At 42.1% G+C, this 16,507-nt stretch overlaps 1 protein-coding gene across 2 annotated transcripts; it reads left to right on the forward strand.

Moving 5' to 3' along the window:
- Positions 1-10,089: 10,089 nt before the first annotated feature.
- Positions 10,090-15,359, forward strand: clns1a (chloride channel, nucleotide-sensitive, 1A). 2 transcript variants are annotated; one of them, XM_085430860.1, is made up of 7 exons: positions 10,091-10,495; positions 11,481-11,617; positions 11,816-11,947; positions 12,053-12,163; positions 13,423-13,596; positions 14,237-14,303; positions 14,990-15,359. In XM_085430860.1, coding segments are annotated over exons 1-7 (741 nt in total). In that variant the 5' UTR covers positions 10,091-10,376; the 3' UTR covers positions 14,991-15,359. The 2 variants fall into 2 exon arrangements, with proteins under 2 accessions (XP_085286985.1, XP_085286986.1); XM_085430859.1 differs by lacking the exon at positions 14,990-15,359 and having other exon boundaries at positions 10,090-10,495; positions 14,237-14,307.
- The last annotated feature ends 1,148 nt before the right edge of the window (positions 15,360-16,507 follow it).

Here is a 16,507-nt window from a genome sequence, read left to right on the forward strand (position 1 = left end):
GCTCTAAATCTGGACGTGGTGCTGTGGATTCCTGTATACGTGTCATGCAGTCATGATCGTCAAGCCTGTCTGAGCCATCCTGTCGGTCAGAAGAACACAGCATAGGATCAATAAATGTGAGATTTGCATATGTTGTTTAGTTATGTTTGCTAGAATGGTCGTGACCTGGTGATTGGTGTGTAGAATAGTGTCATGTGAGAGTGTGAGCTTCTCGCAGTCCCTTATCATGATAGAGCAAGCTGCTACTGCCCTCAGGCAGGCCGGCATTCCTGAACAATTCAGGCAGCACCTTTGAGTGGCGGAGGTCAGCACTCCCTGTAATGCATTGAAAGAGGCAGTCATTTCTGTGGATCACAGTATTCGAGGAGGCTTGTCTTTTTTACAACAGTCACGCAGAATGTGGTCATGAAAAGAACAGTCTGGTATCCACTGTCTGCAATAGTTCACCATGCCCAGGAAGGACAACATTTCCTTCTGTGTAGTGGGACGAGGGACAGAGGTCACAGCTTTGACCCTGTCTGCAGTCATGGAACGTTTTCCGTGAGACAGTGTGAATCCCAAATATTGAACAGAAGTCTGACAGTACTGCATTTTCTTTGCATATGCTTTGTGGCCAGTCTTTTGGAGGTGCTGGAGAAGCATGTGTGTAGCAGTTTGACACAGTTTTTCACTTTCAGCACAGAGGAGGAGGTCATCCACATGTGGATCAGGGTGCAGCCCTGGAGGAGTGAAGCACCATTGAGAAAGCAGCAGAGCTGTCTATCATGCCTTGGGGCAAACGAGTCCAAGTGTACTGCTTATTTCTATGTGTGAATGCAAATAACGGCTGTGTGTCACAGGTACTGAGAAAAAGGAGCGGAGCATAAATCCACCACGGTAAAATGTGTATGCAATGCATGTCAATATGCTGTGAACATCTGAAACGAGAGGTGGCAGAGGAATGTTGACTGCATTAATTTGCCTTAAGTCTTGTATGAAACGCCATACGCCAGGTTTGTTAGGCTTTGGCACAGGATTGACAGGAGTGTGGGCTTTATTACTCCTGTAGTCAATAAATCTCCTATCATGACATCTAGGGCTGCGGCTTTTTCGGCAGAAATGGGATGTTGCTTGACATATACTGGCTTGTTGTGTTTTAATAGGTGTACGTGATAAAGTGTACAGTCAATAAATCCTATATCATTCTCACTTTTAGACCACAATGTCATATTCTGGTATTCAGCTGGCAACATAAGTGCAGAAATAGTACAGTGGATAGGATAGGTTAGATCTATGTGACGACATGGTGTAGTTATATCATAACCTATGTCTGAGTTATGTGACAAAATCACTGTTTGACCTTCACTTGTGTGAGCAGTTATCATGTTGTTGAAAAGTGTGAGAGAAACAAAAGTGTGGCTCCCAGTCATGGGATTACCTGGTAGTGGCGTCTGTACACGTTTTTTTGGCACAGTGTGTGACATACAGTACCGGACAAAAAGGATGTTGAGTTCATTCTCTGCTGAGGGTCCAGCTGACACAGAGGATGTTCCTTCTCCATCATGTCGGTACATAGGGCAGAGAAAACATAAGCTGTTATCAGTGTCAGCAAACATTTCACCCTTTGTGTTAAATTAAATACACAAATTCATTTTTGCTTTGGGTGTCTGCGGCTGCTGGAAAACTGAGCTAAATTTGCACCTCTAGCTTGTCCAACAGTGCATAAAGCGTTTTATGAATACTAGGATAGATTCATCAGGCTTCTGTTTACACATAGTTACTGCATTTAAGTCAATTTTGTCTCTGGACATTGTTAGCAGGAATTTCTTTAGATTCTTAAAGAAATTGGTGATTTTGTCATTATTTACCCACAAAAACTCTGCAGTTGTGGATGCTTTATCATGCTTTGGGTCTGTTTGTTTACTACCGCGAGTGTTGGCGTGAGGACCTTTGTCATTCCGGCTTTGTTTTTCCTTTTTTCCTTTTAGATAAGTCTTTATTAAAGTTCGGGTAACAGGTATTTCTTTAGCTACCTCTAAACCTCTAGCTACGATATCGTGGCGTTTCATGTGGGTGTCTATTGTGGACACTGCCTGATGCAAAAGTTTTTCTTCATAGTCGTCTAAATTGTTTTTCATAAGTTCCTCACATTCTTCTTTCAAAAGTTTTTCTCTTTTTTTTATGTTCTGCTAATTCTTCCTTGCGGCGTATATATTGTTTTTCCTGATCTTGTTTAAAGAGATGGCTAAGATCCGTTGCATGTGATTCAGATTTTTCGTCGCTTTCTTTTGAGCTGGTTGGATCAGAATGCTGACATTGTTTACGTGCAGCTGCTACAGCGACTATTAATTCGGTCTCATCGTAAGGCGGCGGGGCTGTAGGCTGAACGGCTGAACATGCAAGACTAGCTTTTCCTGCGGTAGGTTTATTTTCTATGCCAGAGCCTGCACTAGTTTTATTTGATGTAAAAGTATCTACACCTGGTTCCGGTCCCTTTTTCCATAGTGGTAACATTTGATGTATCACGTCGCGGCATTCTATCATATATTTTCTACAGGACTTTTTAAGCAGACTACTTTTCTTATCACAAATGATATTCAACATTTCTACTGACCTGTTTTCTGGCGATAATCGTTCGGGATAAGGCTCCAGAAATAAATTAGAATGCATTGAACTTCTTAAGTTGTAAACAAAGTCAGTCACATAAGCACTCCCGCATGTTCTGGATACGTGATCATGGACGTCTTCACCGATTCGCGGACGTAGGTTACACGTAACCGGAAATGGGAGTTGTACTGAGCCGTTATTTGAGACTTTATTTTGTATTTTATTAATTTTTGGTTTTACAGGTACTTTAGATTTTTTATCGGACCTGTCTGTGGTCTTTGAATTATTCTGACTCATGTTCAGTGATTTCCAGAGGGGTTTACACGCTAGGAGGATTTAGGTTAGTATTTTCGCTGCGGCACAGCTGAGGTCACTTTAAATTTATTGCTAGCAATTTTTTGTTTGTGTGAGCAACTCTCACTTAGCGAGCAACTTCTCGCTTAACGAGCAACTTCTCGTAAAACAACAGGCAACTTCCTGTGTCTTTCTGCTTTTAATTTACTGCTTTTAACCCTTGTATGGTAATCGGGTCTGTGAGACCCGTTTTCAGTTTTCTTTCGTTTTTTTTTTTTTATTTTTTTTTTTAACAAAATTAAATTTAATTATTTACTAGCTTTCTGTGAGTGAGCAACTTCTCACTTTTTAACGTACGTTTCAAGACAACAGGCAACTTCCTGTGTCACTCTTTGGTGAGCAACTTCTCACTTAACGAGAAGTATTTAAGACAACAGGCAACTTCCTATGTCACTTTTTCTGAGTGAGCAACTTCTCACTTTTTAACGTACGTTTCAAGACAACAGGCAACTTCCTGTGTCCACCAACACCACACAAGGGTTAATTTACTTTATTCGGGGACTGAGGAAGTCGTCAGTGTATCTCTCTGGATCACTAAGTGAAACTTCGTCAGCATATCCCGTTTCTTTATGGATCGATCACTGAGAGAGGTATAATAGGTCTTTATATAAATATGAAAGACGCATATTTACCTTCTGTCAGTTATCCCACTTCTGACACCAAATTGAAGGAAATTGCCGTCCCGGGTTTCCTCCGTGGCGTGAGCGATAAGCAGAGTTTTGTCCTTTCCTTCTAAGATTCCTAATTATTTAAAGTAACACTCAGGTATGCCGTTCAGCTGGGTTAGTTACAGCGCCGGGAGCAGCTTGGGAGAACAAGGAAACACAGACTGCTTCAGGTTGCCTTCCCAAATCAACTCAAAGGTTTATTTGATACACAGCAGTTTATATAGATGAAAAAAAAGGTTCGTGTGTCAGCTTTCCCAGTTCAAACCGGTACAGACTAAATAAGGAAACGTCTTCCTGCCTTGTGAGCAAAGAAGTATCCTGTGTGTAGTTTATCAGTTCAGCTATAATTTATGATCATCCCAGCAAAATACACTCCTAGACATAAAATACAGAGTTCTTTCATTAGTGAATTCTGAAACGAACCACCTAGCCTTTAACGAGCCTTTTCCAGGAGATAAAGAAAAAGGGAGGATGGGAGTAAGGAAGTGGTCTCATCTCTGTGGTGTTTTCGACCTTGGGGTACCAGCTTGTGAGTCCTACACATTAATTCTTGGGTCACAGAGAAAGAGAAAAACAACTAGTAGATGGGCCATATTGAGTAACAGTTTTCCTGTATAAAACAATATCCTGTAGATGCTTACCGTGGTATCAAAATATCATAACACTTTCTTTCTCAGGAAGTCACATGAAGAGTAATAGATTACATCTCTCACTGTATCTGACCAAACAGCTGCTGTGGAAAGTCAGTTATTAGTCTTTTTAGTCTTTTTTTAGACACAGAGATTGATGTTTTAAACTTCTTCCAGATAAGCTGATTAAATTTCTCAAACTAATCTTTATACTCTTTTCAAATTCAGAAAAACTCAAGAAACTAACAGCTATCTTCATAACTAAAATGTATTTCTCCCACTTTTAAGTGCTACGTAAATAATTAGACTGTTAAAAAAATCATTAAAGATGCAGTTGTCACTGCTGAGCAGCCAGTGTGTTAAAGGTACAGACCCAAATGCGGACACGGGAGAACTGAACTGAAGTTAAACAAAGAGCGAACCTTTTTGGGGGCTGATACACAAGAAACCAAAAATCAAGGCGAGATCAAACTTGGGCCTAAACTAAAACCTAAACTGGGAGAACTAAATAATTTGACAAACCGTGACCACAATGAGGAACGATGAAACAACTATGACAAGAGGTACAAGAACGTGATTTTGAGCAGCAGCATGAGAAACAAAAACATAAACTAGAGATTAAGGAGCTTGTAAAGAAAGTCGTCTGGACTTCTTTAGGTTGCTTGAAGACGTTTCACCTCTCATCCGAGAAGCTTCCGAGAAGCTTCTTCAGTTCTAGGGTCACATGGTGGATAAGACAGGTCCATGTCACTATAGATGCCCTCCAGAGCAAGATTAGACAAACCCTTCTACCCTCTCCTATCCTAGAAGAGGTTTATAAGTTTGTGGACAAGGCTCAGCGGGCCAACACTTTAAAGGAAAAGAAAGACAATGCAGGAAAATCCACAGCTTGCTTTCAAAAACACTCACTCCTCAGTCTGAATCTACACAACTCAGAGAAGAACACACACCTGAGGACAGTCAGGAAAAATGGGTGAAGAACCTTTCTGACCGGAATCTCACTGAACCTGAAAAGAAAGTGTTGGCCAAAGGACTCATTTTTGCCATTTCTCCTCAACATTTGCCCATAGTGGCCCTCATCACAGCCACAGAAACCGCCATACGGATTAATGAATTATCACAAACAGAAGCAGAGCAAATCAGGATGAAAGTCTCAGCCACCCTCTCCAGTGCCAAAGTCCTAACCTCACAATACAACTAACTACTTTTAACTTTTAGTAACTGGATTACTTTTTTGGAGAAGTGTTGAGCAGTGCATCATCAACAGCGATCAACTCGAAACTGACGACGGAGGCATGCTTGGAAGTTCTTTGGGAAATTTATTACATACTGACACACATTACATCCTCTCTTCAAGGCTTTGTTGTGTTGCCACAGTATTTAACTGTCTTCTCACATACATTGCACACAGCATAATTTCTATGCTGAGCACCTCCAGTTTCTCATTGGCTCTTGCGGAGCCTTAGCACGCACATGAATGAGAGGTGGAAGGCGATTGTGGTTTCTATTAACAGCAACAGTGGAGGTACGATGTGAGGGAGCAAATAAGAATCTGCTGGTCCAGTGGATCAAATACGAGGGGGATACACGGCAAAGAAATTCTTTTACAACGACAACAATTGTGAAGGTGAAAAGTTTAAAAGAAAGTTTCTTGGAGGTGAAAAAAACACCACTTCTGCATGTATTCAACACATCACAAACATCTTACATCTGTCTGGAGATGAACCAACAGCAGTGTGTGACCACTCACTTTATAGATGTGACCAAAGCAATAATGTTCATCTATCACACAGTGGGAGAGACAGCTGTGCTGCAGTGTCCCTTCAGTCATGGCCAACCACCGGTTTGGGAGAAGGTGGACCTTTACTTTGGATCAAAGAAAGCCGGGCAAAACTACTCGCATGTGTTTCCATCACGATGTTAAATTATTCAGGTTGGTACATCTGTGGAGGTCAAACCATAAAACAATTGTGCCGGCTTGTAGTGTGCCACAGATTTGGTCCACCTGCAGTGGACGTCTTCTCAGAGGGAGATGAAGTCACTGTGAGATGTTCACAAAAAAGTGAATGGCTCACAAGGTGGTTCATGAAGTCAATCCAGGCACAAGGAAAAATCACTGAGTTTACTGAGATTATTGAAAATCAAAGCAGAATCCTTCTTTCTGATGACAAACTGATAATCTCTAATATCTCACAGAAAGATGCAGGAGAGTACTGGTGTGCAGGTTTAGACTTTTTTGAAGAGTGCAAGTTCACAGAAAAAACAGTTCTGATCCACAGAGAGGCCTTTGGGGTTTACTCGACCTTCTACAGAGTCAGGTGGATACTGCTCAGCGGTCTGCAGGTGATGCTTTGTGTTGTTGTGGTCTGTGTGATACAGAAAACCAGGAGAGGAGAGCAGCTTTCAGCTCAGACACACACTTAATGTGCTCATCAGCATTTATAATGATAATAATAATGATAATAATAATAATAATAATGATAATAATAACAAACAAAAATATTATTGTAGATATGAATCTGTGCTCTGAGCTGACTGGATGGCTCACTCTCTTATATAAGTTATAAATTATTATTATTATTATATTTTGCCTTTTTTTTTTAATTCTTTGATGTACATCTTGATGATCTCTTTTCATATATTCTCATTTAATGTCAGCTAAAGTGATTATGTGCTTTTTTCTTTTATGTAATTTGATGTTTATCCATATCTCATTCATGTATCTCTCAGAGTATCATTTTGAATATTCTTCTGTTTCTATCAGTGATCAGTTCGATCTATAAGAAATGTTAGAAACCAGTTGTAAATGTATTCGTTCTTCACTCTGATGTGAATCATTATCATCTCTCTTGGAAAATGTATTTTGTTATTGTGTCTAAGAGCAGATTCATTACAGCACCATGTTTATCTGCACTATATTGTTTTCATTGTTGTGAATCATTTATATTTGCATTTCGATTGTTGTGATGCATCAGACTGGAAACATGATTGTCTGATACAGCAAACACTTCATAATATGGACTTTACTGCTTTGATTGTGTTTTTATATTCTCCATTTTTATTAGGAATCATTTCTGAAATAAAAATATCTAAATCTAATTTAACAGGCTGAATGTTGATGTTCTTCTGTCAATGACTCCATGATGATTTTTAATTTTAATAAACACACAATCCTCATATTTCAGTGCAGGATTTAATTAACCGGATCAGAGCTCCCAAACTTTGATGTAAAATGAGTAATCAGTGTGTGTGCGTGTGTGTTCTGAGGCAAGATTAGAAAATTGCATAACTGCCTCAGTGCTTGTGGACCTTATAGTCCTTACAAACTCTGTCTTTTGCTACTGTAGGCCCCGGTCTGGATGGACCTGGGCTCCCTTGCCTTGGTGGGTACCAGAGGACGGGGGTGCCTACTGGGGTCAGCGGGGGAGCTGGCCCTAGGGAGGGGCATCCTCCCCTCCCTCCTTTTCCTCCCCATCCCCGGCTACCTCCCTCTTCCCGCTCCACCACACTCACCCACACAGGTAGGGCCTTGGGGTGCGGGTGTGTCACAAGGGTGCATGGGAGACATCCCCCCCCCCCCCCCCCCCGTCCCCTTCTGGCCACCTGTGCCTCAATTTTATCTCACAACTTAGACATCCACATTACTTACACTCTCATAACACACACATATATATAGGGCCTTGAGGGTGGGCACGTTAACGGCGTCCAGTGGACGGTCTGTGTACTCAAACCTACCTCTGGCGCTGGTGCCCACCTCCCAATTTTAAATCCATGTAGACACTGAGGGTTCTCGGGAGGGGCCGTGCTAACACCTGCTGCTCTCTGGCAGCAGCACCATGCTCTCCCTTGTTTTAAATGCACTTTAGACTTTAGAACAACACGCAGCAACACTACACATGAGCGGGAGGAGGGAGGTATGGGGTCTTCACACACCCCCGTTCTCTGCTAGCCATTGGGGCGGGGGGGCTGGGAGGAGATGTTAGCTGTCCGATTGGCCTCCCTGCTGCTGCGGAGCCTGGGACGGTCTGCTTGCCTCCACCCCGGGGGGAAGGGTAACATCTCTTGGGTCTGGGTTCTGTTTCCCCCTCTGGGGGCGAGGGTACCTGGACCCGGGGTATAGAATATGTTTGGGGAGTGTGATTGTGTGTACATGTCCATTTATGTCAATCCTTACGTTGGGTGAGTGCTGAGTGTTTGTATATGTGTGCATGAGGGTGGGAATGCATGTTTGTGTCTGTGTGTGCCTGTTTTTCTGTGTCTATGTCAGGTCGGGTCTTACACTCCACCTCTCTGGGAACTCCCAGGCCCTCCAAGGCCTATCTCCCCTCACCACACTCCCTGCCGGTGACTGATGCCTTTAGGGGTCGGTGCATTGGTGGTTCTTGGTGTCCGGGGCTGGGCACTCAGGTATGTACCGGCTCACTCCCGGTGGCTACCTGGCGGGGCCTGGCGCCTGTTGCTCGGTCGGGCCTCCTCCGGGGTGCGGGGGGCCCTCGGGCCTCTGGGCCTGCCGCTCGGTTCACTCTGGCACAGCTGGCTGCCGGCAGAGCCGGCGGGCACGCCGGTGCAGCCCCCTCTAGCTTCTGCTCGGTGGCTACTGGGTGACGCCTCGTCTGGGGATCCTCAGCCCTTCCCATGAGGGTGGCACGGATGCCCCTCCGGTGGTCCTCTTTGGGCTCTCGTGCTTTGGGAGCCTCTGGATGTCTGGGGCCTGGATCTCCTCCATGCCTACTTCATGCCCTGGGGGACGGGGCTATGGCTTGCTACATCCTCTTGCAGACCATTACATGTGGAAACCATTTGAATACAAGCGCGCTGATCCACACAGGTATGCACACGGGTGTTCACTGCTCGTAGACTTAAATTACACCTTTCTTGGCTGCTACTTCAAAGCACATTGTGCGCTGTCTGTCCTGCGTGCTGCACAACAACATTGAATATTCAGTATTTACTGTTGTTTACACTTAGCTAGATTAATGCAATGGTGTTGTGTTTAGTATGTTGCTTTGGTTTTTTTTTTTTTTTTGCTTGTTTTCTATTCTTCTTCTCTCAACAGGTGACCCAGGAGATTTTTTTCTCCCCCCCTTTCTCACTGTCCCTCTCCCCTTCTGTTTTTCTTTTCCTTCCTCTTTCTTTCTCCCTTTCCTATCCCTCACTCATGTCTGTCCCGTCTGTAACATCTGAAAATAAAATATAATAAACAATAAAAACAAAGGTCGATCAAATGGACCAATACGGCAATGCCACGATGATCCATTTGGCAAAGTAAATCCATTGGGTATCCTTGTTGGTCTTCAGACAACAATTCTGACGGCTAAAGAACCAAATGGGACTGGCAAAAAAACAAACAAAAAAAAAAAAACAACAAAAACAAACAAACTCTGTCTTTATTCTGTTTCCAAACTATTTTTCAAGAAACTGATATAACGAGGATCAATTATCCAAACGTAATGAGTTACTATTTTGAATATTAATGATTCTTTTTTATTAAGTCAGTGTTTAAATCAGTTTATAAAGCCCTTAAGTTAATGTCTTTACCAACAAGTGAAAAAAGAAAGAAAAAAAATCTTATAAAATCAGTGGTGTTTACTCAGTGTGTCCTTTCCCTTTTTTACCTTGTTGATTTGTGCTTGTTTATTTAAAAAATCGTGTTTGTTTTGTCTATATGCTCAGTCTTTGTTAGAATGTTATTTTTTTTAACTTTTTTTTGGGGGGGGGGGGGGTAAATAATGTAAGAATTTATGTTTCTACATCTTTAGGAATAAAAGATTACGAAACAGCTCCATCTCGCGACAGCTTTTTAAACTGCCAATCTGGAGTATGTGAATTCTCGTTGGGAGTTCTGTGTTGTCGCGATACTTTAGCGTGACGTCACCCTGAACAAGCACTTTGTAACCTGTTTTCAGTTTTTGTCACGCCTGTTCTCGCACTCAAAGCTTTCTGTCCCGGATCTGCTAATCCAAGGGAAGAGGCGTTATAGCACGGCTGACGTTTACTCGCCTCCAGCTGTCGGACTTTGATTTAGCACTGAGAAGTTACCCCGGGTAAAATTAGCCAGCTTTAGCCAGCACAAAATTTGTCACGCAGCTGCGCGTTTTCACCGGTTTCTGTTCTTTTCCGTCCGAGCGGACCGAGGACTATGGTATTACTGAAAAACCTCCACCCTCCCACCGAGGGAGTGAGACACGAACAAGCCGAGACCACGGCGGTTCTGGACGGCCAGCGGCTCGGCTGCGGCACCCTCTACGTCGCAGAAACGTAAGTGGTGCACGTGGCGCGTGTTTTGCTCTTTGGCTCGTGGGTCTGGGGTTCAGGCTCGTGTTTATTGAGGTTCTTATCGGGATTTCACGCGCACTTCATTGGAAATCACACCAGTTTACATTATAGACATAAAATAAAGGTCTGCTCCGCGCGCTGAAATCACTTCCGGAGCGCACTCTTTCAAAATAATACATTGCAGAACAAAATGTGGATGTCTTCTTTTAAATCCAGTATTAGAAATATGTCTACTTATTATTTATATTACATTTTTTTTCTGGTACCTCTCCGTAAACATGATATATTTTGTGTGTGTTTTGGTATTACTTGGACTCTCGGTAATGTTAAAAGGCGAGTTTCTTTTTCCTTTTTTTCATGTTTTTTTTTTTTTAATGTATTTTTTATTTTAATTTTTTTGGAATTTGTTTCTGTGCTATCATTTTATTTCTTTCCTTTTTTACATTGTCTTTGCGTTCTTTTTCTTCTTGTTGTCTTCGTGTTGTTATATTATTTCAGTTATTCAATTCTTAATTTAATTTCATATTTATTTTTCTTAAGCTAGTAAAAAATTTTGGAAAAGCACAAAACAGCAATAAACTGGGAAGGAAACATTGTGTGTGTGTGTGTGTGTGTGTGTGTGTGTGTGTGTGTGTGTGTGTGTGTGTGTGTGTGTAAATTCAGATTTTACAGCTGTGTTATGTTTCTCACAGACCCTCGCTGTTGCATTACAATTACATATTTTCTTATTACATATTTTTTTACAAAGCACTTTTTTACTTTTAGGAAGTAGAAGCAAACAATGTTAAAGTAATTTAGTTGGCATTTTGTAACATTTTTTTAAAATATCATATGATAAATTAATAGTCAGTTGAGACCGTAATTAGTCGTTGCCAGAAAAGTCAGATAATAAGCTTGGCAGACATTTAAAAGCATCTAAAAGTTGTTTAGTGCTGTTGTTTAAAGCAGTTTGTTTTCTTTTTATCAGGCGCCTGTCGTGGTTTGACAGCTCAGGCCTGGGTTTCTCTCTGGAGTATCCCTCCATCGGTCTGCACGCCATCTCCAGAGACGTCAGCGCTTACCCACAGGAACACCTCTACGTCATGGTCAACGGCAAACTCAACAGTGAGGCGAAGTTTACATCTGAACTTTATATCTCTTTTTACTTGTTTAGGCCCCCAAAAATATGTAGTTTTTGGGGGGTGAGGGGAGTCCAGTCTTCAGGGTTGTTAAAGCGTGTTTGACCTGTTGTGTACAAATAGTTTCTTTACAGTTTCTGAAGGAGTTTTTGGGTCACTGCTGACTTCTCCTGTTTCCTTACAGAAGAGAACGAGGCAGAAATGGCAGAGAAAGCAGCTGATGATGATGATGACGGCAGCAGTGATGGTGGTGACGATGATGAAGACGAAGGGGCGATCACAGAGATTCGATTTGTTCCCAGCGACAAAGCGGCATGTGAGTGACCTCGCTGAGGATGAGCAGCAGGCTGCACATCCTGTATAAACGACAGTTGGAGATGGCGCAGCATCACACTTATACCTTTGTGTGCCTTACTTGCAGTGGAGTCCATGTTCTCAGCCATGTGCGAGTGCCAGGCGCTCCACCCCGATCCCGAGGATGACGACTCGGACAACGACTTTGAAGGAGAGGAGTACGACGTGGAGGAAGCCGGTGAGGCAAAACTCAAACGCATAGATGCAGAATGCACCTGGCTCAACGTTACAATGGAGTGGCCTGTAAAAATGGGTCTGATTTCAGTCTGGATGATTTAGGATCCTCTTTTCATGCACTTCTTTGTCTCTTTAGCAGACACAAAGAAGACAACAGCTCCTCGCATTCCAACAAACAGTGATATAAATCCTCAAATTCATTCAGAAACACAAAACAAGCAGAAAATCTTTCCAGAAAAAAAAGTTTTCTTTTTAAGCATTTTATTGTATTTGAGAATACAGAGTAGAAATGGCTTTGTGCCTAATTGTATTTCTATTGAAGTGAATTTCTTACATCACCAATGGCTGTTCTTGTAAAGTTGATCTGTTCTGCTCATTTCCAACCTAAAGTTTTATTCTTGGACACTAAATTATCTTTAAACACATTTCATATTTACTTTATTCCTCCTTCCGACAGCACCACAGTTCATCCTCGATCCTCCTTTGTCTGACACAAACCCCTCCCATTTATCTCCTTTAGCTCCTCCCATTTAAGTAAGCTTCCTTCTGATGGATGGATGGATGGATGGATGGATACTTTATTAATCCCACAAGGGAAATTGTTGCTGATTAGCTTTGTCTAGCAAAGAGAAGGTCTGATTAGCCACATTATGGATGTCCCCATGTTTGAGATTAGACAGATCCAGGTTATAAACTAATCCTCATTAATAAGCGCTTAAAAGCTCATAATGATTACTTGTTAGTATGGTGATCTCATGATTTGTTATGGTGGCTGTTTTACTCTGAGCACGCACCATTGTAGCTGCATATATGACAGAAAATAAGGATTACCAAATAGCTCCAGTTTAAATAGTTTACTGTAAAGAACATTTGATAAAATAGTTCTTTTGTCTGAATGTAAAAGTCTTTTCATTTTTCTCCTTCTGTCTTTTCTCTTTCCACTTCACGGACTGGTGACTCGGACTGCTTGCTTGCAGAGGCTGGTAAGTTTAAATGAGATGAGCACAGAGTAACTGATGTTTATGGCAGTGCAGTGTGGACAGGTGGATTAAACAGTATTCTTTGTAAATCTGTCTTTAAATCACTGAAGAAGCAGCAGGACTGAGAATAGATGGTTATCAGCAGCTGAACTTTCAAAATAAGAGTGAGGGGATTGTGCTATCCTGTTGTTAAGTGATGATGTGTGAACCCTGCATCCAGGTCCAATTTGTCTTTAAATTGTTGCTGCTGAATCACCATCTCTCTCCTCCACCTGCTTAGAGCACGGTCACGCTGACATCCCAACCTTCTACACCTGCGACGAGGGCCTGTCGGCGCTAACGCAGGAGGGTCAGGCCACGCTGGAGAGGCTAGAGGGGATGCTGGCTGAGTCAGTCGCTCAGCAGTACCACATGGCTGGAGTCCGGACGGAAGAAACAAAAGCCGAGTTTGAAGGTCAGAGTCGCACAAACCTCGACCTGTCGCTCTTTGTGTTTTAGTCTTAATAAGTAATGGCATGACACACGGAGCACGATGAGACCGTAGATACAAAAAAGGTCAACTCATGTTCGACGTTGCTCTGATGCGTATCGGGAAGGCGGATGGTTGATCAGCATGCAGCCTGGCTGTCATCCATTGCTATCTGAACTTTGCAGCATTAGTGTTTTGGTTGCCACCATGTTGGTTTATTCAACGAACTGTATTTGTCAGATAAGTTCATTAAAATGCTTCAGGAGGCACCAGCAGCATAGACAGAGTGGAGGTGAAGCTTAGCAGGCAGCTAGCAGCTACACCTGTGGTGACACACCTGTGAATCAAAGCAGCCAGTCCCTAACTTTAAGCTCTGGTATGAGTTATCATCACCTGTACAGTTGTTACTAAAAATGAAACTATCCTATGTTTTTCTTGCTTTAACCAGTCAATGAGAGACTAATAAATATACTGTTCAGTTTATAATGTAGAGCAAATATAAATTACTTGCATTTCCTCAAAAATCTTTTCTGTGCAGTGAAAATTAAAGTATTTCTGGATGATTTGCAAGATGAGGATCAATTATTTTAAGATTTATTTCTGGTGTGTACATTTATGTTGACAGATGGGATGGAGGTGGACACAGCAGCGATGGAGGCGGGTCAGTTCGAGGATGCTGACGTAGAGCACTGGTAGGTCTCAGTGTGTCGGTCAGCATTTGCAGGAATTGGCCTTTAGAAGCAGGAACAGGCAGTCTGGCCAAAGAGCAGACGTTATGAAGAGAAAGAGAAAGCTCTGTGAAAAATGTGGTGGTAAAACAGTAGCTTGAGGGTGGAAATCTTTTTAAAACTTCATTTTGGGGCAAAGGCGGCACACTTTTAAGCATTTTAATCTGATTTAACAGGTGATGCTATAAGTGCTGATTTTAATTAGCACTGAAATAAGAATTCATTTACGTCATGCTTCAAAAATAAGTACAATTACATTTATAATGGCTGCAAAAGATCATGTGATGATCTTTTGGGTCCAGATCCACCGTCTGAATCTCACCATGCCGGTGAAATGTAACTACACTCACACTACACTACCACTTGTTTAACTAAAAATGTGTGAATGGGTGGATGACTGGATGTGTAAAGCGCTTTGGGGTCCTTAGGGGCCATTTACCATTTAAAAAAGGCAGTGATAATATATACAGAATATCATATGCAGAATAAAATGTAAAATGTGCTGAGATGAGAAACATACTGCACACGGCCCACTGAGCTAATCATCAATCAGTGTTTGCATTGATTAACCGTGTCGTGAACTTGCGACCACAGAAAAGTTGCCCGTTTGCAGTTTGGTTCATTCGTGTGCGTTCTGACTCTTTCTGTAGATGGAAATCGTGTCTGCAGCCGGTCAAAGCATCAGTGTTGCATCGTGGGATTGAAGACAAGGACAACAGCACTTCTTTAAAGCTCTTACTCTCTTTTCTGTGAAACCTTTTACCGCTGAGCTTCCGACATCTGCTCTGCCGCATCGTGTGGTTTCTGTTAATTCGATAACGGTCACATCGACATACTGTCAGGCACTTCTGTAACAAAGCTACTCTGGACTTTTGAGATGCAGTCCTGAACGTGTTTGTAAAACCAACTAACGCTGAGTTTTTGTTTGTTTTGTACCTAATGACCAATTGAATATTTGATGTTTTTGCTGAGGACAGTGGATCTTTGTATGTGATTGTCAATAAACAAGTAGTTTTTGTATCAGCTTGTTTATTTCAGTGTTAGTGCAGATAACAGTGAAACTCAATGTGGATGGGAGCACCAAAGTTTGTCCGTCTGGAGCTGCTCATTAATTCGTATATCACAGAATTTCAAACACCACAACAGTTTGAGGTGTTTGTCTTCAGTCCTGTTTTTGAGCATCAACAGTTCATTTGTAAGGCGCTGTTCTCAGGCCAGCAGCTCTAGCGGTCCTGGTTAAAGTCGGTGTCAGCTGTGTGAGTTATAGATGTGATTTATTTCCTACAAACTAAAAAAGCTGAACCATCAGCGGTCCCCGGGCCTCGGACCGGTACCGGTCCGTGAGTCGTTTGGTACCGGGCTGCGAGAGTTGAGGCTCAGGTGTGAAATGTATAGTTTTCGGGGTTTTTATCGGTTTTCAGTGTTATTTTGTTATCGTTTTTATCGTTTACTCGGTTTTCCTGGGTCTTTTCACGTGTGTTATGAATAAATCTTCTTTTTTTTGGTACCGGTACTAGTTTCATTTTGTTGTATTTATCCGCGACACCTTAAAGGCCGGTCCGTGAAAATATTGTCGGGCATAAACCGGTCCGTGGCGCAAAAAAGGTTGGGGACCGCTGGATTGCATCATTTTTTACATGGTTTGTAAATGGAACAGTTCCATAGCATTATATTCTATAGACCATACTGGTGGATCTGGAGAAGCTGACCATTAAACCACCAGCCTTCCAATAATGGTAAACAGCCTGCACTTCCTCCTCAGCCATCATTGAACAGGCAGTGAATGCCTACTCATTTGGATATGCGAGGAGCAGCGCCAGGAGCCTCTGGTGGCAATTTTTTAAGGATTTTATATATGATAGAAGCTTCTGAGTAATTTTCAGCTTTGCATGGTCTCACTAAGGTCAGTCAAAAGAGGAAGTGTAATCTCACAAAATTATATTTTCTTGATGGGCATCTTGACACTGGATTGAGTCTTGAATTTTGCAAATGTTTAATGGACTTTATCAAAAAACGGTAATCATAAAATAGTGAATGAGCCAATTATTGCATCAGCTTGTAAAAGTTTTCCATCTTGCAGATTATCTGCACAGAAGAAATCAAAAATATCTTTATTTAACTTATTTGAGCAGCCATGTATCCCACACGGTGAAATGAAAACGCCCTTT

Source organism: Copadichromis virginalis, linkage group LG14 (assembly GCF_057382275.1).
Source record: "Copadichromis virginalis isolate Kocher_CV1m ecotype Utaka linkage group LG14, C_Virginalis_male_GT1.1, whole genome shotgun sequence".
Taxonomy (NCBI): domain Eukaryota; kingdom Metazoa; phylum Chordata; class Actinopteri; order Cichliformes; family Cichlidae; genus Copadichromis; species Copadichromis virginalis.

What these genes read in the sequence shown, in the direction of transcription:
- clns1a (XM_085430859.1), top strand. Translation starts at nt 10,377, where the DNA reads ATGGTATTACTGAAAAACCTCCACCCTCCCACCGAGGGAGTGAGACAC. An exon ending in GGTCAACGGCAAACTCAACA is followed by an intron (nt 11,618 to 11,815) that starts GTGAGGCGAAGT and finishes GTTTCCTTACAG; the next exon opens with AAGAGAACGAGGCAGAAATG. An exon ending in GTACGACGTGGAGGAAGCCG is followed by an intron (nt 12,164 to 13,422) that starts GTGAGGCAAAAC and finishes CCACCTGCTTAG; the next exon opens with AGCACGGTCACGCTGACATC.